Source organism: Peromyscus leucopus, chromosome 5, assembly GCF_004664715.2.
Source record: "Peromyscus leucopus breed LL Stock chromosome 5, UCI_PerLeu_2.1, whole genome shotgun sequence".
Lineage (NCBI taxonomy): Eukaryota > Metazoa > Chordata > Mammalia > Rodentia > Cricetidae > Peromyscus > Peromyscus leucopus.
Genome location: NC_051067.1, coordinates 121,920,724 through 121,945,108, shown reverse-complemented (window position 1 = coordinate 121,945,108; position 24,385 = coordinate 121,920,724). Strand labels below are relative to the sequence as shown.

The 24,385-nt window shown below is 53.1% G+C and overlaps 2 protein-coding genes and 1 long non-coding RNA gene across 3 annotated transcripts in view; 1 reads left to right on the top strand and 2 right to left on the bottom strand.

Moving 5' to 3' along the window:
* Osgin1 (oxidative stress induced growth inhibitor 1) overlaps positions 1–2,178 on the bottom strand; it is a 28,797-nt gene extending 26,619 nt beyond the window's left edge. The window contains exon 1 of the mRNA XM_037206297.1: positions 2,053–2,178. The gene's annotated coding sequence lies outside the window, so the exon portion shown is untranslated. The remainder of the gene's footprint in view (positions 1–2,052) is intronic.
* Positions 2,179–4,175: 1,997 nt separating this feature from the next.
* Positions 4,176–5,336, top strand: LOC119087969. Its single transcript, XR_005091516.1, has 2 exons — positions 4,176–4,464; positions 5,107–5,336. It is a non-coding gene; the product is annotated as an uncharacterized LOC119087969 (long non-coding RNA).
* Positions 5,337–9,673: 4,337 nt separating this feature from the next.
* Mlycd (malonyl-CoA decarboxylase) lies at positions 9,674–24,180 on the bottom strand. Its single transcript, XM_028875724.2, has 5 exons — positions 23,616–24,180; positions 16,634–16,746; positions 15,648–15,804; positions 12,774–12,923; positions 9,674–10,773 (listed from the first exon to the last, which is right to left on the bottom strand). The coding sequence occupies exons 1-5, from the start codon at positions 24,138–24,140 to the stop codon at positions 10,240–10,242; spliced, it is 1,479 nt and encodes a 492-aa protein (XP_028731557.1). The 5' UTR covers positions 24,141–24,180; the 3' UTR covers positions 9,674–10,239.
* Positions 24,181–24,385: the final 205 nt, after the last annotated feature.

Genomic DNA, 24,385 nt, shown 5'->3' with positions numbered 1-24,385 from the left:
CAGACTGCTCATGCATGTGAACAGTTGCAGCAGACCCACATCTATGTAAGACACCATCACCTCTGACGAGAGGGAGCAGGTGTCACAAAGCGTTGGTGGCTGACACATGCCCACGTCCTAACCCCAGGACCTGAGCATGGGACTGTGTGGGGAAAGGGTCTTTATAGACATTTCAAAGACCTTGAAATGAGATCAACCTGGGCTGGATAACCCTGAGCCTGATGTCCAGTATGTTTCTAAGAAACAGGCTGGGAGATCTGACAGAAGTGGAGACAGGCCAGGGCTGAGGCCGCCTGAAGTACTGGGGATGGCAGGACCAGCAGGAGTAATCCTGGGACCGGGGTGAGCTGACCTGTCGGGCTCTGGTTGTCATCTACCCACTAAGAGATTCTTCTGTAGTGTTTTTTTTTTTTTTAAGATTTTTATTATTTATTTATTATTTATTTATTTATTATGTATACATTTATATTATGTATATATTTCTGTGGTCTTAAACCCCAGCCTGTGACTACGGACTATACTAGCCACAGGACACTTGCACAAGAGGAGGAGGAGGAGGAGGAGGAGGCAGATGGTGGGAGACAAAGGGACAGTGCGGTGCAGAGCAGGATCAGGGATGGTGCAGCCGGCCCTCCCCTCCCAGGCCGACCATCCCCAGTGGCAATGCCTCTGCCTCTGCCAGCAGCTGAGTCTCACAAGGCACTGGGGACCCAGGGCCACATGAAAGGTGAAAGCCAGCTGCCTGCGGCTTCATTTGCCTGTGGCTGCGAACTTGAAGGCTTGGGAGTTGTGCTGTCAGCCCTGGAGGCCTTTTAAAAGGGGAGAAGAGACTTTGTGGTGGGGAGGACCTGCAGATCCTGCGGGATGTGCATGGAGGGCTATGTTCAAGGGAAACTGAGGCAAGCCAACTTTCCTGAGGTCATTGCATCAGGAAGTAGCAGGGTGCCGTGGAAGGCCAAGGGATCTCAGGCTGGGCCAGGTAGCTCCGGACTACCCTGAACTGTGGAGGCCACTACCTCACAGGCTATCTGCTTCTCTGTGATCTAGGGATCAACCTGTCCATGGAATGGATGCTTGTGTCCAAGAGCCTGGAATCATGACAGAGACAAGTCCCAGCACCGAGAACTGTGATCTGGGCTGAAGGTGCCCTGGGGCCACCAGCAGGCAGGGCCAGGGAAGGCTGGACAGCAGAGGCTGAGGGCCCAGGGGCCAAGCCAAGGAGGCAGGCCTGGACAGGACATCTAGAGCTCAGCTGCAGTGTCTGCTGGGGGAGTCCTGGTAGAAGGAGAAACCTGGTGGACCTCACCCAGGACTCAGGGGGGCAGGGAGAGTCCCCTACTGACTTTGAAGGACAGTCAGGGTCCAGTGGATGGGGTGGGGCCAGCAGGACCCTGTGGGATCTCTGCAAAGAAGGGGGAAGGTGAGGTCAGCCCATAAACCAGGCCTTATAAGCAGGCCCAGGGAGACGAGGTTTCTGCCCTGACAGGACGAAGGGAGCTGGGAGGGCCATGGGCATCTGGGAGAATCCAGTGGCTCACTCCCCTAGGAGTTCCCTGCTGGGGTGTACTGTCATCCCTAGCACGCCCATTCAGAATGAGCCTTGGCTAAACCAGGAAAACCCGAGGCTATTCCATACTGCCTGGGCCCAAGCTGTCCCTGGGTCTAGACAAAGGGCCACTGAGGGCCACAAAAACCAGAACAGAGTCTGGGCAGCAGATCTGACATCCGGTGAGGGCATGTAAGATGAGGAGAACCTAGCCAGGCTGAGATGGGGGTGTCTGTAGTCAGTTCCAGGGTCTGAGGCCCTTGCCACATGTTTGAAGGCCATTCTTCCAAAGCGCCATTCCCATGGCAGAGAGCCAATAAACCCATTTGGATGGGAAGACTGAGGCTTGGGACTCTCAGCACTCTCTTGGGATTACCCAAGAAGTGCTGCTTTGGGGTCCGATTTAACCAACTGACTCCTTAAGGGGCTTGGCTACAGCTCCCTGGAGCCCCCTGCTCTACTGCCCCCAGACTCCAAACAGACCCCACTGCCTCAGGCCTGTTTACCTGATGAAGTGCTGGTGGCTGAGTTGCTGGAAGGGACTGCTGGTGGGGTGGGGGGGAGGCACAGTGCAGCTGGCCACCCCCCAGGGGACCCCCACCCCTGATGAGGCAACAAAGGATCTGGGGGTCAAGGATACAGGCACCTCTTTGTTGCATCACCAAGTTCTGCCTGGGTTCAGACAGTGGGCAGCCTCTGAGAGGCTGGGGTGTGAGGCTAGACTGCCGCGTCTGCCTGAGCGGGCTCTGGGGGTCTGGGCAGCCTCAGCAGGGCACTGTAAGAATGAAGCACCCTGCCCTGTGAGCTGAGGCTGGTGGGAGCTCTGGTGTGATCACCCCAGCCGCCCAGAGCTGCCTGGAGGGGGTAGGCGGGTTCAGGAGTGGGTAGGACAAGGCAGGTTTGGAGGAAGACAGTGAAGACAGAGGGGACCCGTGGAGGATGTGAGAGGAGGGAGGAAGAGGGGGCAATGTGGGGCTAGAGAGAGGGAGGGGGAGGAAGAGGAGGAACAGACAGAGAAGAGCCAGAGAAGAGCGAACGGAAGGGGAGAAGAAGAGGGAGGAGGAGGAAGGAGAGAAAGGGAGGGGAAGCAGAGGGAAGTACTGGGGAAGGGGAGAGAGGGGAATAGGGAGGGAGAAGTGGGGTAAAGAGGGAGGAGATGAGGGGAAGAGATGGAGGGAGAGGGGAAAGGAGGGGATAGAGGAGGGAGGGGAGGGAAGGAGGGAGTGTGGAGAAAGAGAGAGGGAAGGGAGAGAAGAGGGGAGGGGGGAGGAGGAGATGGAATGGAGAGGAAGAAAAGAGGTGGAAGAGGAGGAAGGGGGAGAGAAAGGAGATGGGAAGACATGAAAGAGGTAGGAGAAGACAGGAGGGGAGAGGGACATGGGAGGAAGAGAGGGGAGAGCAGAGGTTCAGGGAGGGAGATGGAAAGAAGAGGGGCTGGCAAAGGGAGAGAGGAGGGAAGAGGAGGGAGGAAGGAGAGGGAAAGGTGGGGAGAAGAAGAGGTACGGGGAGGAAGGTAGAGTGGGATGGGGAAGGGAAGAACAGGGAGAGGAGGAAGAAAAAATCCTGAAAAGGGAGAGACAGGAGAAGGGAGGAGAGGGGGAAGGTGAGAGAGAGAAAGGATAGAAAGGGAGAAGGGGAAAGTGGGAGGATAGGAAGTGAAGAAGGATAGGCGGAGCACAGGAAGTAGGAGGAGGGTGTGGGAGAGGGAGAGTGTGAGAGGGGGGAGGGTGTGGGAGGGGGAGGCTGTGGTGGGGGAGGGGAGAGGGGGAGTGTGGGAGGGGGAGAGTATGGGAGGGGGGAGGCTGTGGTGGGGGAGGGGGGAGAGTGGGGGAGGGGAGAGAGGGGAGAGTGTGGGAGGGGGGAGGGTGTGGGAGGGGGAGGGTGTGGAGGGGGGAGGGCGTGGGAGGGGGAGGCTGTGGGTGGGGGGAGGCTGTGGGTGGAGGGTGTGAGTCTGAAGGGAAGGTGTGGAGGGGGGAGGGCTTGGGAGGGGAGGCTGTGAGTGGGGGAAGCTGTAGGAGAGGGGAGGTGTGGGAGGGGGAGGCTGTGGGTGGGGGGAGGCTGTGGGTGCGGGGAGGGTGTGGGAGGGGAGGCTGTGGGGGGAGGCTGTGGGTGCGGGGAGGCTGTGGGAGGGGAGGCTGTGGGAGGGGAAGGTTGTGGGTGCGGGGAGGGTGTGGGAGGTGGGAGGGTGTGGGAGGGGGAGAGGGGTGGGTGGGGAGGGGAGGGTGTGGGGGGGAGGTGTGGGGTGGGGGGTGGGGGAGGGGTGGGGGGGAGGGTGTGGGAGGGGGAGGGTGTGGGAGGGGGAGGGTGTGGGAGGGGGAGGGTGGGGGTGGGGGGAGGCTGTGGTGGAGAGGGTGTGGGAGGGGAGGGTGGGGTGGGGGGAGGCTGTGGGTGGAGAGGGTGTGGAGGGGGAGGGTGGGGTGGGGGAGGCTGTGGGTGGAGAGGGTGTGGGAGGCGGGAGGGTGTGGGTGGAGGAGGGGATGGTGTGGGTGGGGAAGGTTGTGGAAGAGGAAGTGGGAGGACTGTGATTGTGAGGGGAGTTCGGAGGAGGGAGAGAAGTGTGGGAGAGGGGGAAGAGGTGGGTGGGAGAAGATGAGAGGTGAGGAGGTGTATAAAGGAGAAGGAGGATGGAGGAGGGAGGGGAAGGGATGGGGGAGTATTTGCTGGGAAGTGGCTCTACCTTGCTCTCCTCCTGGGACGGCCAAGAAAGGGTGGCTGTGGAGCAGGGGCAGCATGGGGCAGGCTGCTGTGTGGCTGCTGTTCTGGGCAGCGGCTCTTGAGGAAGGGGCTTTGCTAGTTCTCCTGAGGTGCCTGGGCCCCAGCTAGGAAGTGGAGGAGCTGGGGAGGGGGCACTGATGTGACTGCCTGCAAGTTGCCTGGAACTCCAGGAAGAGGAGTTGGAGAGTCACCTACCCTTGCAGGTGGGAAGGGCTCTGAAGTCACCCCTGCCCTGTATCTCCTTGCCTGTGTCCCTGGGAGGGGGCAGAGGAGGAGGACTGGGGGCAGACTGGTCCTTCCCTGAGAGAGGGTCTTCACCACGACTCTATCCCACAGTCTGGTGTAGGCAGGCACCCTAAACTGCCTCCGAGTTGATCTGGCACAGGCCTGCTTCATGTGCAGGGGAGTCAGGCCCTCACCTTGTCTCTCGGTCCCCTTTCCCATGGTGCCGCCACCACAGCCACCCTAAGGACACTTCAGATGCACAGTGAGCAAAGTCGCTGCTCCTAGGAGGACAGGCTGATAGTGTGAGGTCCGCAGCAGGGCTGGCTAGGGAGAGGAGCACACTGGGACCGGTGAGCACGGCTCCTACTCAGCTTGGGCTGCTCAGGTGTGCCTGTCTTTCAGCCCAGACCTGGATAGCCGTTCTCCGGGGATGGGGCTGTGGAAGAGGCTCAGCTCCCTAAGAGCCAACAGAACTCAGAAGCGCCCGTCACCAGCCCAAGCACTGCCCCAAGAAGTGTGACGGGGACTAGGTGGGGCTGGCCAGGCTAGTCCCTCTGGAGTTGGAGTGTTACAACCAGCCCATCTCCTATAATTCCAAATACGCTCTCGGTGCTTCACAGGGCGGGCTGTGATGGTCCTCTCTGCCTGGGGAGAAGACAAAAGGCACAGGCAGGAGACACAGCTCAGTGGATGAAGACACGTACTTCCACGCCTGACGACCCGAGTTCAGTCCTGGGGGACCTACCTGGTGGAAGGAGAGAACTGACTTCCACAAGGTGTCTTCTGACCTCCACATTGGTGCTCTGCACCCCTCCCGATAACTAAAAATGTAATTGAAAACTTTTTAAAAGTCGTCATCTGTCTCCTTTATAAGTGTAGAAAACGCTGAGGTTAGGAAAGCATAGCTTCCTTCCGATACAGGTCTGAGTCCTGGTATTTAAGACCCACGTGGAGTGCAGTGTTAGGAGCATGCATGCACTCGCTCCCTGTATTAGTACACTGCAACATCCAGCTAATTCTTCCATGAGGAAGGTCACCACTCAACTGTTCATCCCCACGCCAACAAGTATTACTTGGATATCCATCCTATGTCCAGCTCTAGGTGGCTCGCATCTGGCCATATAAGGAAAGAATATTAAACTAGGTGACCTTTGCTCATGTACACATATTTTAAAGAAAAACGTATCTTATATGGGATAAACGAACCTCTCTTCCCTGTGCTATTGAAGGACCAGTTGCAACAGAACTATTTTTTTTTAAGTATTTGAAGCTTTCCAGGCTAGCATAGGAACCCAACCTTTATTTGTACTGTTGTTTCTATTACAAAAGGTATCGTAGGTTCCAAAAGGCCAAATGAAACATTTCAAGAACAGTGACCGCATGCTGATAGAAGTCGGTCACTGGCTAACTGACAAAGTAATGATGTAAGTAGTTAATTACTGTTGCTTCCTATACATTTCTCCTGTAGGTGAGCTCATGATCCAGGTAGGCTGTACCAGAAAATGTGCACACAAAGATGGGCAGCCGGAAAACACATCAGGGCACACAGGACGGCTCACCGGTAAAGGCCCTGATGCCAAGACTGAGTTCGATCCCTGGGACCCATGGTAGGGGACAGCTGACTCCTGCAAGTTGTCCTCTGACCTCCACATGAATGCCGTAGCATATGAGTGCCCACACATACTCATAAATAGAAAAACTGAATGTAATTTTAAAAAAGAGAAAACACATCAAACGTGAAAGCAGATGGATGATACAAACGCTCTAAAATTCTTGCTCCTGATTAAAAACTTAAAAAAAAAACAGTGGGGAAAGTAATGCAACAGGATCCATGGTAGAGTTCTAATAAAACACATTCTAGCATCCCTCCTTTGAAACCACCAAGCTGCGAACCTGGGCCAGGCTGTGACGTATGTCCACAGGTTGTGAGATCCACAGATAGCTGACATGACTTCGTCCGAGACTCCGTGGAGGACAGTGAGATCTGGATGAGATCAAGTGCAGGCGCCCGTCATCGACAAGCCCCGCTGGGAGGACGCTCTGCTCTGTTCCGTATCTCTGGGCTCCTGCCAAGGGTGCTGCTGGCTACAGGTATACTTCCTCTTTAGGCTGCCCAGGCTTCACTCCGACCCCTTCCACTCTGAAGCAGGGTCCGCCTCCGTGGGTGGAGGCACCACCCCTGACTTTGCAGTCAGCCTTCATCTCACAGACTAAGATGAAGGGCACTTCAGGCTTGACTGGCCTCAGTGAGGCTTCTTGTCTTCTGACGTGCTCACTTCCACCCCCCAGCTTGTGTGTGTGAAGCCATGTGTGGACGTGTGGAGGTCAGAGGCTGACGTCAAGTGTCTTCCACTAGTGTCTTCCACTTTATCTTTGGAGGCTGCTCTGAAGTCAGAGCTTAGGGCTGGCTAGACAGCTGACTGATGAGCTCCAGGGAATCCTGGGGTCCCTGCCTCCCCACTGCTAGGGTTACAGATATGTATCATCGTGCCCCATTTTCATGTGGGTCCTGGGGATCCCACTTCAGGCCCTCATGCCTACATGGCAGGCATTTTAGCCCCCAACTCTCCAGCCCCCACCCCTTTCTGAGAGAAAAAGCAACTATCTAAAAGCCTGTATTAATATGATTGTTTTCAATCACCTATTTTTCAGTCTTATATTGAATTCAAGGACATGAAATACTGAATTCTTAGGCACAGAGGCAATATGGAAAAATTCTAACAATGGTCACCCAAGGGCTGATGCCTGAAACCTGGCCACTAGTGCACTGGGATTTGGATCTGTGATCTGGGCTCAGGCCTGAAACTGCTGTTTAGTCAGCCTGAATGAGACTCATGGGAGGTAGAGAGGGACTCTCTGCAACACGGGCAGACAGCCTTTGCTGGCAAAGCAGACCAGGGCTAGAAGAGCCAGGGAGCTTTGGCAGGATGGGAAGTGGCCGCTCCATGTCCCTAGCTCTGTACCTCCACCATGGTGTATCTCTAGCTCCATGCACTCCCCATTTCTGCTCCCCTACAGTCCTGTGGTCCCCCTCAGCTCTGCACCCTCAGCTCCCTGTCTGCCACGAGCTCAGTATTCTGGGAATCTAGAGTTGGTTGTGCAGCCCAAGCTCAGGTTCAAGGTCTATGTGGGCTGTTACAGCTTTGGATAGACTGCCTTTGCATGCAAGGGAACAGCTCAAACCCAAACCCGGCTCTTCTGCACCCTTTGGAAAAGACAGGGGAATCACAGCAGTGCTATCTGATGGCAATGGGGTGGACAGTGCCTACCATGACTGGTCGGCCTGAGAAAGGACCAGAGATATCTAGCATACCCCAGGCACTGTGTTAATTCCAGTCTCGAATTCCCACCATCCTCATTTCATTTAGATCCCCAAAGCCCTGGAGGGAGCTACCAGGAATGTCACTCAGGAAGCAAGCAGCAGTGCCTGAGGCCACTACGAAATGTCTGGGGGATGTGGGAAGCAGCCCAGCTCCTGAGAAGGGAAGTGGGATTACCAAGAACTGTCCTTTTTAATTTCCCCTTTGCATGGACAGGAGCTCCCTGTGACGGGTCTTAGTGAGAATGGGGTTCCAGAGCTGCAGGAGGGCCCTGCCGACTGTAGGGCCAGTCACAGTGGGATCCCAGCAAGTCAGATGGCTCAGCACCGAGAACACACAGCAAAGGGAAGCCAGTGATGGAGTGCTGGCAGCAGGTAAAGACCAGGGGAGGGAAGGGCTCTAGGACCACACTTGGAAGGGTAGTCAGCAAGCTGATGCAGAGAGCCAGGTGGTGGAGGGTGCTCTGCAGAGCAGGGTACTGAGTGCAGCTGGGGGATGGATGCCTTGGAGGTCTCCCTGTCTCAGGCACTCCCTGCCTCTAGTTGGGTGAAGACAGACACTAGCCCCTAACCCCAGCTGCTCCCAGGAGCCCTCTGCAGTGGGACCCACTGTTCACCTGATGTTCTGTGTGTTACAGGCAGCCCTGTTTCTGTAAGCTGAAGCTAAACCAAGAAAGGCCTTTAATTCATTGTTACAGACTTAACAAGGCAGGGATGGGACTCTCCGGTTGTGGAAAGTTGGAATGTTGCAGATCAGAGTCAAATTATCCTTTCCTTTTGAAAGTCTGACCTTAAGCATGTTCAATGCAACTCTTAGGTTTGACCTAGTAATCTTGTGACTGTCAAAACCTTTAAAATGTATTAAGAAGTATCATTACATTTTTATTTCTTTTGTGCATGTGCCATGGCATGTATGTGGAGGTCAGGGGATAACTTGTGGGAGATGATTCTTTTTACTGAGTGTCCTGGACTCAGGCTGTCATGATTAGTGCCCATGAGCTGACTTGCTGGCCCTAAAATGCTTCATAACACATCACTAGCTCCCATCAGTCAAAAGGTAAGAATGGCATTAGCACCTTAACCACTTTTATCAGGTTTCCTGCATTACTGTAACCCGCCTATATGGTCCCTATATGCCTACATGCCAACATGCTTGGCAAATGCTTTACAACTTAGCTCTGTAATTAATAAAATCAAACAGAAATACTTTTATGATGGGACTGTCTTTTGGGGCAACCTGAAGCCATGTTCCTTGGGCCATGGTCACTTGCATTCGGCTCAAGTATAAATGGTCTTTAATTCTCAGGCTTTGAGGTGAGAGCTGTTTTCTGTTGACATTTCCACCTAGGCCAACGTTGAGTCTGAGGCCATGGATTCCAGTCAATCTCAGGAGGCCAATCCGGGAAGGTCTAGAAGATGCAGTCAGGGACAGCAAGGGGACATGTGTGTTCAACCGAGAGCTGAAGCACTGTGCCTGCTGTGTGTCATGCCCACAGATGCACATGTATGAGCGTAGATGCATACAGATACACTCACAGACCACCCCTCCCACAGAAGCGCGCGCGCGCGCGCACACACACACACACACACACACACACACACACAGAGTCACACAAGCACACACAGTCACACAAGCACACACACTGACACATACAGTGTGTCACAGACCTTCTCACAGCCACGTAGACATGCTGAGATACAGACAACCACCCACATACTCGTCCTGCACCTCTGTCCTCATCCACACTCTGTTCCCAATGGGATGGCTGGGGAACATACGCTGTGGACATTTCAGGGCTGATCCTAAGCCTTGCCAGGACTCTAGCCTGGAAGAAAAGCACACAGGGAAGTCCACTCGAAGAAAGGTGTACAATGAACAATCATGTTTAATGTTTACAGAACAAACTTGTTCCTTACTGTTCAGTTCATTATGAACTGGAATCTCATTTAAAACCTCTAAGGCAACCCTGGCCTCAAGCAGCAGCATCTTGAGGAGCTGGCTATGCCTTGTGCATGTCCCAAAGCCTCCAGTGTGAGCTGCAGCTGCAGCAGCAGCCACAGCACAGACCTTAGTCCTCTCACTGCAGAGAGGACAGAGGACTGTCAGCTCGACAAGCTCTGCCCTGGGCAGCCAGCCTGTGGGTGATGTAGCAGAGCTTCCTGAAGGCACAGGCTGGGGGGCAGCAGCCAGGGCTTCTGGAGGAGCACAGGGATATTCCCAGGCATGTGTGCCCACACCACCACCACCTCCTCCAAGCAGTGAGTCGGCCAGCACAGTGACAGCTGAGGTGGGGTCTCCTGAGTGCCTGCTGAGGTCAGGGGACACAGCACAGCTGTGGCTTCCCTGAAAAGGCTCCTGTGGTAAGTAAGCCTGGCCCGTCAGAACGTAGCAGCTCCCGTTCTGAGCAGGCGCCCGGGCTTTGGGAGGATGTTGCTAGAGCTTGCTGTTATTCTGGAACTGGGCCACCAGGCTGAGGACCTGCTCAGAGGCTTTGATGTTCTTGGAGCCCAGGTAGCTGACGCTGTTGGTGCCTGTCTCCTCCAGGTAGTAGCGGTAGTTGACCATGAGGCCACAGGAACTGGTGAGGCCTTTCAGGCTGCTGTCAGCCATCCAGTTGATACGCCACATCACAGCCCCATTCTGCAGATGGAAGTTGGCCACAGGGTTGAGGGCATAACCTCGGTGCTTCTCACCATACAGGTACCAGGCACACAGCCTCATCAGTGGCCCCTGCAGGGCCTGCACCAGCTTCTCCGATTCCACCCACTCACCACTGCTCAGGAAGCCCTTGAGGCTTTCGTGAACTGGGTCGCCTGTGACCTCTGAGATTTCTTTGCACTCTGAGTCTGTGAATAGCTCGTTCCTCCCATTCTCCTTTCCCTGCACAGTCATGAGGCCCAGAAGCCACTTGGTGAATCCAGGTATAGGTGATAGACTTGAGAAGGCTCCCAGGTGAGGAAACTCCTTCTGCACAGCAGGTAGGGAGAGGAGGGGGGCAGAGAGCACATGGTCAGCAGGGTGGCACACACACGGGGACGTTCCCAACACACAGCCTGTGTGCTGCCTCAGGCAGCAGAGCCAGCTGATGGCATCACTGTACTTTCTTTAAGCCTTGTCCATGAGGACCCCGGTGAGGGTCAAGGCCTGGAGGCATCTTGCATTCTCAAGATCAGCCTAACCATGATATTTCCAACCACACCATTGTCACAGTGTGAAACAGAGGTCAGGAGTGGGCAGCCTGCTTACAACCAGAGAGCTGGCCCTTAGGATGGGATGTAGTCTTTACCTTCTCTCTGCACCACACCTCTCCCACAAGTGTCCTAGAGCCAGGTCCTCCTGATGCTTGCTTGACATAAAGACGCCATGTTGTGTGACTGTCCAGCTCTAACCCAGTGGTGGCAGAGGGGTCAGCAGGGCCAGGCAAAGATGTATTACCACAGGGCATAGCTTAATCACCTCCATACAAATTACACATAGATCTTACGGAGGGTCTTCACACATGAGCACTCCCTGGCTATAAACACAGTAAGCCCACTATGGGAAAATCCCACTGCTGTGGGAACACAGCTCTCTGGAGTCCAGTATGCCATGGTACCTTTGGTTTTTCTCTGCAGCTCTCGCACAGCTGAGGCTATTTTACATCTTGTACGGGAGTTTACATTGTGCACATGTCCCACTGATCATTTAGAAACAGACCAGCACTGAAAGGTCAGCCAGAGGGCTCCCACTTCTCCTCACTAGCACTGGGGCTCTTAAGTGTGCTGCCTCTGGACCCTGGTGAGCCTCTGGTGCAGAATGGTGCCAGGCTTCTGCCAGAATTCAGGAGAGGACACTGAGAAGGACTTCCTGGCTCACAAATGAGTACCAGAAGTGGCCACAGGTGGCTCCTGGTCAAGCTCTTGGGTGGCTCACCCAATCATGGATCCTGTTCTCTCCCCGTCTTCCTTGTCCTCTGTGTCTCCTCTCCCTGCGGCACTCATTACAACAGCAGCAGCAGAGAACAACGGAGAGGAGACGTGTGGTCCCTCTCTGGGGGATGGAGGTAGAATGGTGACAAAGCAGATTCCCAGCACTCAATTCCCCAATCTGATCCCTGCAGCCATGTTGGCACTACTAAGATCAGCCTGAAAAACTTTGAGGTACTTTGTCTCAAAATAAAACGTTAAAATGGGGGGACGGGGAACAGGGGACTGTGGTTGCAGGTCAGTGATAGGTTGCTTGCCTTACATGATCAAACCAGATCCCTAGTGTCAGCCAGTGCAAAACCAGCATGGAATCAGTTGGACTGCCCTTGGCTGGGTGAGGTCACCACTGTGAGGCTGCCACTGTGTACCTGAGCAGAAAAACGTGGGGAGCAGGAAGCAGCTGGTGCAGAGCGCTGTCAGCAGCCCAGAGTTAGACTCTCCTCACCTGGCCACCCGGCTCCCCATGGAGCAGCCGGAAAAGCTGAGCCCAGGGTAAACGCAGCAATTTTGTCTCAGGACAGTAGCGTGTCCCTCCCAGGCAGCAAAGAAACTAATCAGACCAACACGGCTAATGCATTTATCTTCATGCTGCCTGGTCTAACCGGGGAACTTCCCTCAGTTCCCCGAGGCCCCGAGTGAGGGCTGCAGGGAGGGAGCGTCTGGCATGGCACGGTGGGGAGAGCTGCCAACCGTATTACATGGACCAGAGCAGCAGAGAGTGATAGGTGGCCATGCGAACATGTGTGCCCAGATGTGTGCCCCCAGGAGTGCAGAGCAAGGTCTCCCCAGACAGCTGGTGTCATGTGACATGTGTGCTGCTGAGCAGCCAGTGAGATGCTAGGCTTTAGACACCTGCTCTTTGGGCTCCAGGCCTGGCCCAGCGGCCCTGATGCTGTTCTGCCTCCTTCCCTCTTCTCCAACCCTTCCTGTCTGGGTCCTTGTCCCCAGGAAGGTGGCAGCGCTCACCTGCCATCACGACAGGGGCCTACTTCACAGGCTTACCTGCAGTTCCTTGACCACTCGCTTTATGAGGAAGGTCCCGAGCTCCACCCCCTGCAGGCCCTGCTGGGTCAGGCTGATGGAGTAGAAGATGGCCGCCTGGATCCTGCTCCTCTCCTCGGTTTCAGAGGGAGGGCACTCCTTCACGATGCTCTGGAAAACACCCGCAGCAAGCCTCAGCAGGGCTCCATGACGGCTCACACCCAGCCACCCTGTCACTATTCACAGGACAAGCCCCAAGGAGACCAGTCCCCATCCCCACTCCCAGGTTCTGGTGGCTCAGGTTCAGGGCCTGTTTTGAGAACACTGGAGGACACAGTTTCACACCGCCCTGCACCACTTGGAGAGCCCCTACCAGCTCCGCGGAAGAGCAGCGCCTTTGGTCTTTCCAGGCCCCTCTGGGATAAGCGGCTTCGCACACTGAGCCGGTGCAGAGGGCAGTGGGCTACACGTGGGGATCCTTTCAACTCTGCCCAGTTCCATCTCTGTTCCTCTGCTCAGAGTGCACTTGCGTTCCTCAGAGGGCCCCAGGCAGCCCAGTGTAAGGTTCCCTTCTCAAAATGTACCCATTAGAGGATTTTCTATGCATTTCTTTAGCCTCATGCCAGCACCCTTATTTTCCCTAAATAAAACACATTCACATAGACGCCTCCACACAGTAAGTTAAGAAACGACTTCTGCTGTGAAGTCTCTTAGTTGACTTTACTGGCTCTCATGTTTTTACTAAATGTGTGGGTTTTTCTGTTTTGCTTTTGTCTTATACATGGTCTCTCTGTGTAGCTCTCACTGTCGTGGAACTCACTCTGTAGACCAGGCTATCTTCAAATTCACAGAGATCTGCCTACCTTTGTCCTCCACCCATGCTGAGATTAAAGGTGTGTGCCACTACTGATGGCTTCATTTCTAATTTTTCTTTTTTTTTTTTTCTGAGACAGGGTTTCTCTGTGTAGCCATGGATGTCCTGGAACTCGCTCTGTAGACCAGGCTGGCCTTAAACTCACAGAGATCCACCTGCCTCTGCCTCCCAAGTGCTGGGATTAAAGGTGTGCACCACCATGTCCAGCTCACTACAGGGTTTTTAAGCTGATACTCTGAAGATCACTTCATGGCAGCTGATACTCTTGGTGCTGAATCAGGAACAGCTTGTCTTGGATGAACAAACAGGTTTACAACACAAGTGCCTACCAGCACGTGATCCCTGGAGCAGGGCTGCTCAGCCCAAAGCCCTCACCAGCATGTGATCCCTGGAGCACCTTTCTCCTGAGGCCCCTTCAGCCTCAGCACGGTCTAAAAAGAGGCCTACGGTAATCAGGTGTTCTGTGGACAGACATGCATAGAGCACACATTCAACAGGTGTTATGAAGTCACAAATGAGGCCATACCACATACACTCTTCTAGAGTTTGGAGTCCAATCCTCAGGAAGTCAAGGTTGGCCTTCCATGCAAAACATGAACCCATAGCCACATTTCAATAGACACAGGGTACAGGTCAAAGGTTCCTGAAGCCACCCTCTGAAGGACACTTACACATGGCTGCTACCTTCTAGTTATACACAGGAGCTGCACATATGAGCATCTGGACTTTCAGGCTGGACAAGAGCTGAGTTTTCAGATAAGAAGGAATGCATTCTCAGCTTTAACACACATGCCGAGCTGCCCCCAGAGAAGCACCAGCAACCGGTCCCCATGTCAGCTCGAAGGTGTGGGAACTTTGAGGGACTTTGTCTCTGCTCATCAAGAATGTGCACCCATTTGCCTGATGCTCACCCTCTGAGTCCCCAGCTGGGAAGCCGAAGCCAGGGAGCCCATCTCACGATGCATCATCATTCATTCACATCTGTAATGTCTATCCAGACCTGAGTCCGCCCCACATCTTCTAGCACCGAGCAAACCTGCTTTCCCCAAGGATCTCCCTCCCTTCATGGTCTGGAGGTGCTGTTGTGTGGCCATTCACCTACTGTCCCAAGCGCCACATGCTTGTCCATACATTCTTGCCAGAAGCCTGCAGAGGACCAGCTTTCACAGGAAGGGGCAAGTCAAGTCCTCACAACTTCACCTCCCCAGTGCTCCCGGTTTGCAGCAGCACACAGAACCAAAGGCCATCTCCTGTCTGTCAAGTTGCCTCTCAATGTCTTAGCACATCTGCCCTGCACTCCTCTTTCATCACATAGGGTCCTGTTAACGGACTTCAGATCTTCCCAACTCAAAACCACAGTCAGGTGAGAGCTTGTCCTTGGCCTGGCCCAAAACTATGAATCAGGAAATTTACCTACTCAATCACACTATCCATGAGAGTTTAAAGCAGATTCTCTTAAAAAGGGAGAAAGCCACGCTAAAAATCAACATTTAAAAAATACTTGGAAGCCGGGCAGTGGTGGTGCACGCCTTTAATCCCAGCACTCGGGAGGCAGAGCCAGGTGGATCTTTGTGAGTTCGAGGCCAGCCTGGGCTACAGAATGAGTTCCAGGAAAGGCACAAAGCTACACAGAGAAACCCCGTCTTGAAAAACAAACAAACAAACAAACAAATACTTGGAATCTGGGCATGGTCACATAGTATTCAAGAGGCAGAGGGAAGCAGATCTCTGAGTTTGAAACTAGCTTGGTCTACACAGCGAGTTCCAGGCCAGCCAGGGCTACACAGTGAGACCTATTTGAAAAACAACACAAAAAGACACTGGGGTCAGACGAGAAGGATCAGTGGTACAGGCACTTGCTGCCAAGCTTCAGGGCCTAAATTTAGTCACTGGGACCTATGAAGTACAAGAGTTCTACCATAAGCAAACAAAAACAACAACAAAAGGGTTCCAACACACACACGCACACGCACGCCACAGTGACAGGCCCATTTTGTCTTGAAAGGATCACCCCTAAGTACCTGGATGTTGCTGGAAATGTCGCTGGTCAGAGCCACGTGCAGGACAATCAGGGGCTCCTCAGGGGTGGAGCAATGAGAGAAGAAATAACACCTGCGGTACGGCCCCACACGCTGCTTCATGTCCATCCAGTTCTTCACAGGATGCACAGCCTCACACCTGACCCGGTAACACAGAGATTAGACAGATGCGAGAGCTACACTCCGACAAGTGCCGAGTTCTAGTCCTGCTAGCCACTTCTGCTCTGCATCTCCAAACCAGTCCGTCTGATCTGAGACAGGGTCTTGCTTTATAGTCCTAGCTAGTCTGATACTATAACCCAGGCTGACCTGAACTTTTGATGATCCTCCTGCTCCAGCCTTCCAAGCACTGGGATCACAGGATATGCTGCCCCAGTGAACACTTGTTTTCAGAGTACTTTGTGGGGCTCTCAGGTGTATTTATGCAGCAGTTTCATGCAAACCTACTGGAATTTCTTGCTGCCGAACACTTTATCTTTGCTTTGGGTCCCTGCAGTTTGGAAGCAGATGTCCATGCTGCAAACATTGGTGGTTACACCTGTCTCTATCCTCATCCCACATGTTCCTGCTTCCAGCGTGGGGAATAGTAGACATTACCAAGGTTTACATCCTGGGATGCTTTCCAGCCCTCGATTATATGGGCCAGCATGGAGTGTGGGCAGGACAGCAGGCCATGTACTGCATTGTGCCCTGAGCATGTGATTATGCTGACAGTGTGTTTTAACAACGGGATGAAATAGCACCATTTTGACCTCTCAGGCCAACAATTGTTCAGCTAGTCCCTATAGCTTTGGTGATCGGGCCATTTGCTTTAAATAACATTGAGTAACTAACAGACTGGTTAGGGTCTTTATGGGGTGCACCCCAATCTCCACCCTCTCTGTGGTAATAGCCCAGTACCCACACATACGATGTGTTCACGCATCAGGTGAAATAAAACCCACGCAGGCCATGGCTGCCATACTCACTCACTGATCTTCTGAAGCACCTCACAGGGTGAGTGCCAGGTGACCCGCTCCAGGCTCAGGAAGCCAGAGGAGAACCACTCACTCAGCATGCTTTTTAGTACTCCATTCATTTCCTGGGCAAGAGAGAGGAAGGCAGCCTCAGAGGAGCAGGTGCCCATCCAGGAGCTATCCACCCAAAGACATACACATACCCTGATGTCTTGGAGTCCATACCCATGCTTTCAGCTGGGCTCATGGCTGCAGAATCAAGTTTGTACTGCACATGGCAGTGACCATGGGCCTAACTTCTGGCCAATGAGCTATAAACAGAGGAGTCTTATAATGGCTTTGGGAGCCTTAAATGACATCAGGGACATGGCTTTTGCTGACCTTTTTCTTTTGTCTTTTCCATGGTGAGATGGTAGTTGCTAGGATAGATAATTTTGGAGCAGCCACACTGGCCAGGAGGTGACTGTGGTGGTTTTTCAGAGCAGAACAGTATGCCTCCAATCCAGGGCACTAAAGAGCAGGTTCAGCCTGGGGCTTCTCCACTCCAGACTTTGACCCAAATGATCAACTTCTCGGCTATCCAGACCTCTGTGACTCTGGGTCTATTACTCACAGATGGATTCCACACTGATAGAATGGCAAACATCCCAGGGCATCTAAGTGCACTGAGGTGACCTTCCACATACCCTGTAAGGTTCACTACATGGGTGATCTGTACCTATGGAGATTAGTTTTATCACAGCTATAAAAACTTTACAATGTATCTTAATTCTCGATAAAAGATTAAAGGTCTCCAATTTGGGTGACCTGGGCATAAGCTGCAGGTAAGGGGTAGGTGGTGGTTCTAAAGAAGTCTTTACATAAATATGACTTTGCCGTTCCTGTAGTTAAGTACCAGGGCACAGAGGAGGCAGTTTTGTCGTGTGTAGCTTTACAGGGTGGGGAGGACAAACCCGGGACCAAGGTGCGAAAGAGGCGTTTTGAACGGCGGGGCTGCACACAGATTCAGGCCAGGGGAGAGTGAGAGCCGGCAGTGACTGCTTGCAGGGTGCACGAGAACTCAATGGACCTGCTCTGGAAGGGGTGCAAGACTGGAAAAGTGGCTGGCTGGAAGCTATGCCGCCTTTACCTTATGCTCCCAGCCTCATTTTCTTTACTCGCTGAAGGCTCTGCAGGGCCAAGTCCACCTCAGTCAAAGCATTCACCCACACACCCAAGAAGAAAGAGAAAGTGTTGACAGTGGTGACTGGGGAGCTGCAGGCTGGCAACACAGGACAGCTTTTTATGAAACCTCATGCTCTGGCTGACGATAGATCAATGGGTACAGCGCCTCCCACTCAGAAGTATGAGGATGAAGCTGGACACATGGCCTGTGTGCCTGCAGTCCCAACTCCTAAGGAGAGATGGGAGGTACAGTCAAGAGGATACTTGGAAACTGTAGGCCTGTAGCACTCATAGCAGTGAACAAGAGACCTATCTCAAACAAGCTGGCAGACAAGGGCCAATACCCACGGCTGCCCTCTGATGGCAAGTGCATTTGTGCTCACAACACATACATAATGATTAAAAAAAAAAAGCTAGGTAGAGTGGTGGTCCACACTAGCACTCAGGGGTAGAGGTAAGTTGATCTCTATGATTTTGAGGCCAGCCTGGTCTACACAGTGAGACCCTGTCTCCAAAACAAACAAAGAAGCTTCTGTATACTCTGCAGTGACTATGACTCTTCTTCATGGTCCTGAGATCCTCTCCATTTTTCAAGAGTAAGCTAGGTATCACTAACTCTATCCCTAGGAAACAGTCTCTAGAGCTTGTGGATCTACTTCTGCGCCCCTCGCCTTGGGGCTAGAACAGGCTGGCTGTGCAGATGTGATGGGCTACATTTTGACACACACAGCAGGAAAAGGCCAGGAACCCTGGCTCCATTGATGACGCCTCTCCTCTGGAAGCCTCTTCTATTTTGGGCTGCTGACAGCTGTGACATGTGATGCTGGACACAAGAGCAAGGAATGTAGGCTAAAGGTGAGAAGTCTCACTGTCTGGTGCTAAAACAACTGTTCCGGTGGGAAGTGACCATAGAGGGCCGGGTCACCAGGTCACACACAACAGTCTCCTGTGCTTTCTGCTCATTAGCACAGCAGTTATGAGGCACAGCAAAAGCTGAGGCGCCTGAGAGCCCCAAGAACCCCAGCAGGCTGCCAGCCTTCCCTGTGCCTGCTTGGGGCACTTAGTTCCAGTGCTGTGGAGGCGATTTGCTCAGCAGAAAGCTCTCTGGTCTCTCTTCGGAGATGCTTGGCTTTCTAGAGTGACCTCTTTGGGGTATGTGAGGAAAAGTTGCTTTGCCTTGTGCAGAACCCAGAGCTGGGAGGGAGGCAGAGCTACTATCAGGGAAAAAGGGTGGGGCCAGAAAGAGCACAGTGCCAGCTCAAGGGCCAAAGGGTCGAGGTAGAGCACTTGATATTCTGGGATCTCTGTTTGTATCAAAACTAAACTTTGGTCTAACACAGAACAGCATGAAATTAACACAGAATTTGCCAGAGCCCTTAGGAGGTACTCCATAGCCTAGCAGGCAGGAGGCTGTCCAGCAGCATTAAGCATGGCGGCTTTGCAGGGAAGGCAGGTGGTCTCCTTCTGCTTCTCCTTCTGCTTCTCATGCTGGCAAGGGTCACTATCTCCTACCTTACTATGAATCCTGGCCCGAACTGCCTTTCCAAAATCCTGTAGGGCTGTAACTGCCAATTTTGGTCTGGTGCTTGCCAACTGCTAAACAGTACTGACTATCCTTCCCCAACCTGGGGACAGTCCCCTTCACTGCATTTTTACCTATAAGAAATGTAACTGATAACCTCATGGGCTGCTGCAACTGTGTGGAGAAACCAAAGGCTGCCAACTTCACCCAGTGGGAACTTCCCTGGCAACCCCCCATACACCCACAGATACAGCCTGAGGCAGGGGCCACCACACAGGGCTGGACCAGACGCTAGTCATTGTCCTCTGGTGAGGACTCAGCTCCTGCTAGGGAGCCCTGCCTGGCTGACATTGAGTATTACCTCTCAAACTGCTCCCAGGTCATCTAAGGGCATATTAGAGACAAAACTGAACACAGGAGGCCAAGCCCAGCTGGCTCAGATCTGAACTGGTGTCTCTTTAAGCCCAAGCCCTTGGTGTCCATCTCCAGAAAGACCATCAAGCCAAGCACAGCAAAGAGCCTTTGGACTCAGCAGCTATTTTTTTTTTTTTTAAAACAACACTGTTTAACTTGTAACCAAAGGGAACTTTTCCTGGCATGGCAACACTGCTTTCAGGATTTTATATTAGTCCCCACATTGAATAATCCATTCATGTTCTCTTTCCTATGGGCTAACATTCTGGTTTTTTTGGAAACAGGGGCTTATGTAGCCCAGCTTGGCTTCTTACTATCAGCTAACAGCTCACCTCAGTGGATAGCCCAAGAATTCCATGGGAGTTGAGGAACTTAGCTACAATCATCGAGACCACACCACCCATAGCAAGACAGGTAACACGAACAGGCTCATCTCCTCACTCAGAGTTTCTTCTACTTGGCCCTGGGAAACATACAGAATCTGCACTGGGGGCTGCCATTTGCCACTTATTCTAATGTGACAGCGCCAGCCAGGGCTCAACACACAGGGACCTGAACCCACATGATGGGAGAGACCTTGGGAGCAAGCTTGGGGTAACTTTCTGTCTATAACCAACTGTCTGGAAAATACAAAGGTCACATGGGCCAGGCAAGCAACAAACCTGTCAATTAGTAGTTCTAATGTTGGGGACACTCAGTGTGAGCACATTCTTGTCCTAGTTAGCTTCAGTTGTCAACCTGACACACTTTGGAAGAGGGAAAGTCCACCGGAGGACTGTCTCCATCAGACTGCCCGTGGGGGGCATTTTCTGGATTGATAATTGACTTGGGAGCACCCGGCCTACTGTGGGTGGTGCTACCCTCTGGGCAGGTTGGGCCTGGGCAGCATAACAAAGGTGGCTGAGCAAGCCAGTAAGCAGCATCCCTCCATGGTCTCTGCTTCAGTTATCGGCTCCAAGTTCCCACCTTGGCATCCCTCCATGATGGACTGTAACCTGTAAGCCAAATAAACACTTTTCTCCTCAAGTTGCTCTGGTCAGAATGTTGACACAGAAGAGGAAAGCAAACTGGGACACTTCTAAGAAAACACTGCATTTAAGAAAGCTCTGGGAGCCCGGTGGTGGCGGCACACGCCTTTAATCTCAGCACTCGGGAAGCAGAGCCAGGTGGACCTCTGAGTTCAAGGCCAGCCTGATCTACAGAGCAAATTACATGACAGTCAGGGTCACACAGAAAAACCCTGTCTCAAAAAACAAACAAACAAAACAAACCAAAAAGGCCCAAGGGTCTGCAGTCAGTTCTAAAGCCTTGTGAGCCAAATTGGTGGTTTTGTCCTCACCCCAGTGGCCTGGCGAATGCAGGTATCTGCACACCAAGTTCACAGACACCTAGCAGTGGAACCCTCTGGGTGTGGTGATAATGGCGAGGATGTGCCTGTACAGTGCAGAGACTTGGAGAGTCTGAACCTTGCACTCAGGTTTACTGTAATCCTAAAACTGCTCTAAACAGTCTTTAAAATGGGACCATGCAGGGCTGAGGAGATACCTGTCAATTAAGAGCTTCCTGAGTTTGATCCCTAACACTAGTTTTTTAAAACTGGGGTGGGACTGGAGAGATGGCTCCAAGGTTAAGAACACTAACTGACCTTGCAGAGGATCTGGGTTTGGTTCCCAGCATCCACATGCCATCTCACAACTGGCTGTAACTTCATTTCCAGGGGATCTGATGCCTTCTGGCCTCTGTAGACACTGTATATACATGGTACACATACATACATGCGAACAAAACACTGGTACACATAAAATAAAAAACCAGTACAGTGGTGCACTTTGTTAGCTGGCACTGGGAAGGTGGGAAAGGAATATTTCTGGGACTTACTAAGCAGTCCACCTAATCTAACTGGTGAGTCCCAAATCTCAGTGAGAGACCCTGTCTCAAAAACTAAGGTGGACAGCTTCTGAGGATGACACTCAAGGCTGACCTCTGGCTCATGCATGTACATACATACTCACACTCCAAGTTCTTCTGGTGATAGGTGACAATACCAAATCCTGACTGACAAATGCTAGGGAGAGGAATAAAATCTCTAGTCTCAAAACAACTTAACTGATAAAATGTTATAGAACCGTGTGAAGGATAAAGAAATTGATCAGCTTAACTAGGTACAGTTAGTCAGAGCAATTAGTCTGGGACCCAGGTGGAGAAACACACAGGGCCTCTAAAGTGTGCACCATGTGGAAGGGAAAAAGTCATGCTGTGGTTATTCCTTCTTTGCTGACAAATACCTCTAAGCCTCATTCATGACTCCTGGCCGGCAGGAGGCACTGTCTTTCTCCCTTACATGGAGGGCAGCCAAGGCTAAAAAGCAAGGGGACTTGTATGTAAGATGTCTAAGTGTGGCTTGCTTCTGATTGCCAGATACAAGCTCCTCCCTAGAGTCAGTCTCAATGTTACAAGTGTCAGTGGCCATGATGAACTACCGAGAGTTCTGGCTGGTAAAGGAACTCCCAGAATCAGAGAATTTGGAATTGGATGGGGTATTAGAAGCTATCTGAGGGCTGTGGTTTTTGCCTTGTGTCTGGGTGTCTTTCAGGCCCTTCCTGACCTTCTTTCTAGTTCTGAACCTCAAAAACAAACAGTGGGTTAACATCTGCCTCCCTGGAGCCTATCTCCAGGACTCTGCCATCATTTCACTATGCAGAAGGTTTAAGACAAGGTTCCAGTTTTCAAAGAACTGACCATATAGTTGTGGGGACATTCTGAATGCCACAGAGCATGGAATACAAAAGTTTACCCACTCTGACAGCGTCAGAGCCTGGAACAGGGTATCACAGAAACCAAGACAGATTCTGCAATACCCACTGAACATCTGGGGCTTTTGGTCTGGCATGAAAGCTTACAGTCCTGGGTAACACTTAGCCTCGGAAATGAACCAGCTATCTTGAAAAATCTGGTCATATGCACTGTTGTCACACATATTAATCCCTGAACTATACCCAAGATTAAGCAACCAAACTGAGAAGAAATCCCAGGGTTAACCCTCACAGAGCATGGTGCTGGGCAGTGCAAAGGAGCCTATCTTGGGGGGAATGTATCAGAAATGGATGTCTTTGCTCTGAGGTCTGGGGCAACTCAACACCTGGCATGGATGTCCTTCACTGTAAAGGAGATACATGTCACCCAAAACGAAGGACTGGAAGTAAAAACCTGTCCTGCTTGTCTTAGAGTTCTCAAGTGAGTCAGGACACAATCACTCCACTGTTTGACTTTGAAAAAGAAGATGAAGCTCTGAATGCCGAGAACTTCTGAAATGTTGGTATCGCTGTGCATGAACTCAGGGTCAGGCCAGTGCTGAGCTCTATTGAATATTAGTGGTATAAAGGGCTGGGAGCAACTCTAGACAACCTGTTGGGTCGCAGCTATGTAAACCTCCATTATTTGTAAGCTAGGTGATCTCGCTGGGTAAGCAGCTGACTGGTTCAAGCACTAAATCAATGCGTCTAGAGCTGAGCTCCTAGTCAAATCTCCTATCCAGAGTCGCACTGCAGAAAGAAGGCTGGAGGCTTCGGAGACTCATAAGGTGGTGACCTTCACTTCTGGCCATCTTTGTGCATTTCATGTAACCTGTTAGGGCCATGTCGCGCTCGCGGTAGGCGCTCAAACTTTGCCGTGCTCCATTCTTGCTCAGGTACAGAGCAGTTAAAACCTGAGCTATTTTGGAGTGAGCGCAATGGGTACCGCACCTGACAGTCGCCCCAAGGATAGTGCTACGCACTACGCAGTAAGCCTGCGGCCGGCAAGGTGGAGCTGCAGGGGCGGCTATGGACCTGGGTAGCGGGGGAGGGAAGGGGCAGGGCCCCGGGGTGGTGGCGGGGGGCCCGGGTGGGGCCTTACCCGGACGTGCGGCCCCTCCACCAGCTTGAGGGCCTGCGCCTCCAGCAGATCGGCCCGCAGCTGCACCAGGAAGCGCACGCCGCCGTCCAGCTTGCTGATATGGTGGAAGAGGCCGCGGTAGCGCGGCACGAGCGCATAACGTAGCCGGTCCTCGGCCTGCAGCAGCACGGCCGCCTCGCGCGACTGCTGGCGCAGCTGCAGCACTCCGGCGCTCTGCTCGGCCACCTGGCCGTGGTCCACGCCGAAGCCCTGCGCTAGGCGGCCGAGCAGCTCGGCGCGCTGGGCCGTCTCGGCCAAGGAGCCGTAGAAGCTCACGAAATCGGCGCACTGGCCCTCGGCGGGCGCCGGCGTCTTCTCGCGCAGCTCGTAGGCCGGTGTGGGTGGCACGGCTCGCCGCAGCAGCTCGTCCATGGCGCCGGCCGTGAGCCCGCTGCACAGCCGAGGCACCCGAGGCCCCGGCGGCCGCGGCGGGTACCGGGGTGGCAGCAGGCGCCGAGCCCTCAGGGTTGGCCCGAGGCCTCTCATGATAGCCTTACAACAGCTGCTAACGGGAGACGCCGCGGGACCCGGCCTCACTTCCTGTTCCGGCTTCCGGTGCCTCGCCGGTCCTATTGGTCAAGGCGAGACGACGGACGGGGCATCGGCCAATCGGGAGGCGGAGCTGTGGGGAGGGGCGAAGGAGTTCGCTCAGGCTGGAGGCCAAGTGCAGCTAAAGGTCCCGGGGGGAGTACTCTCCAGGCACCTGACTCGCCCCCCCTTGGCCTGCATCC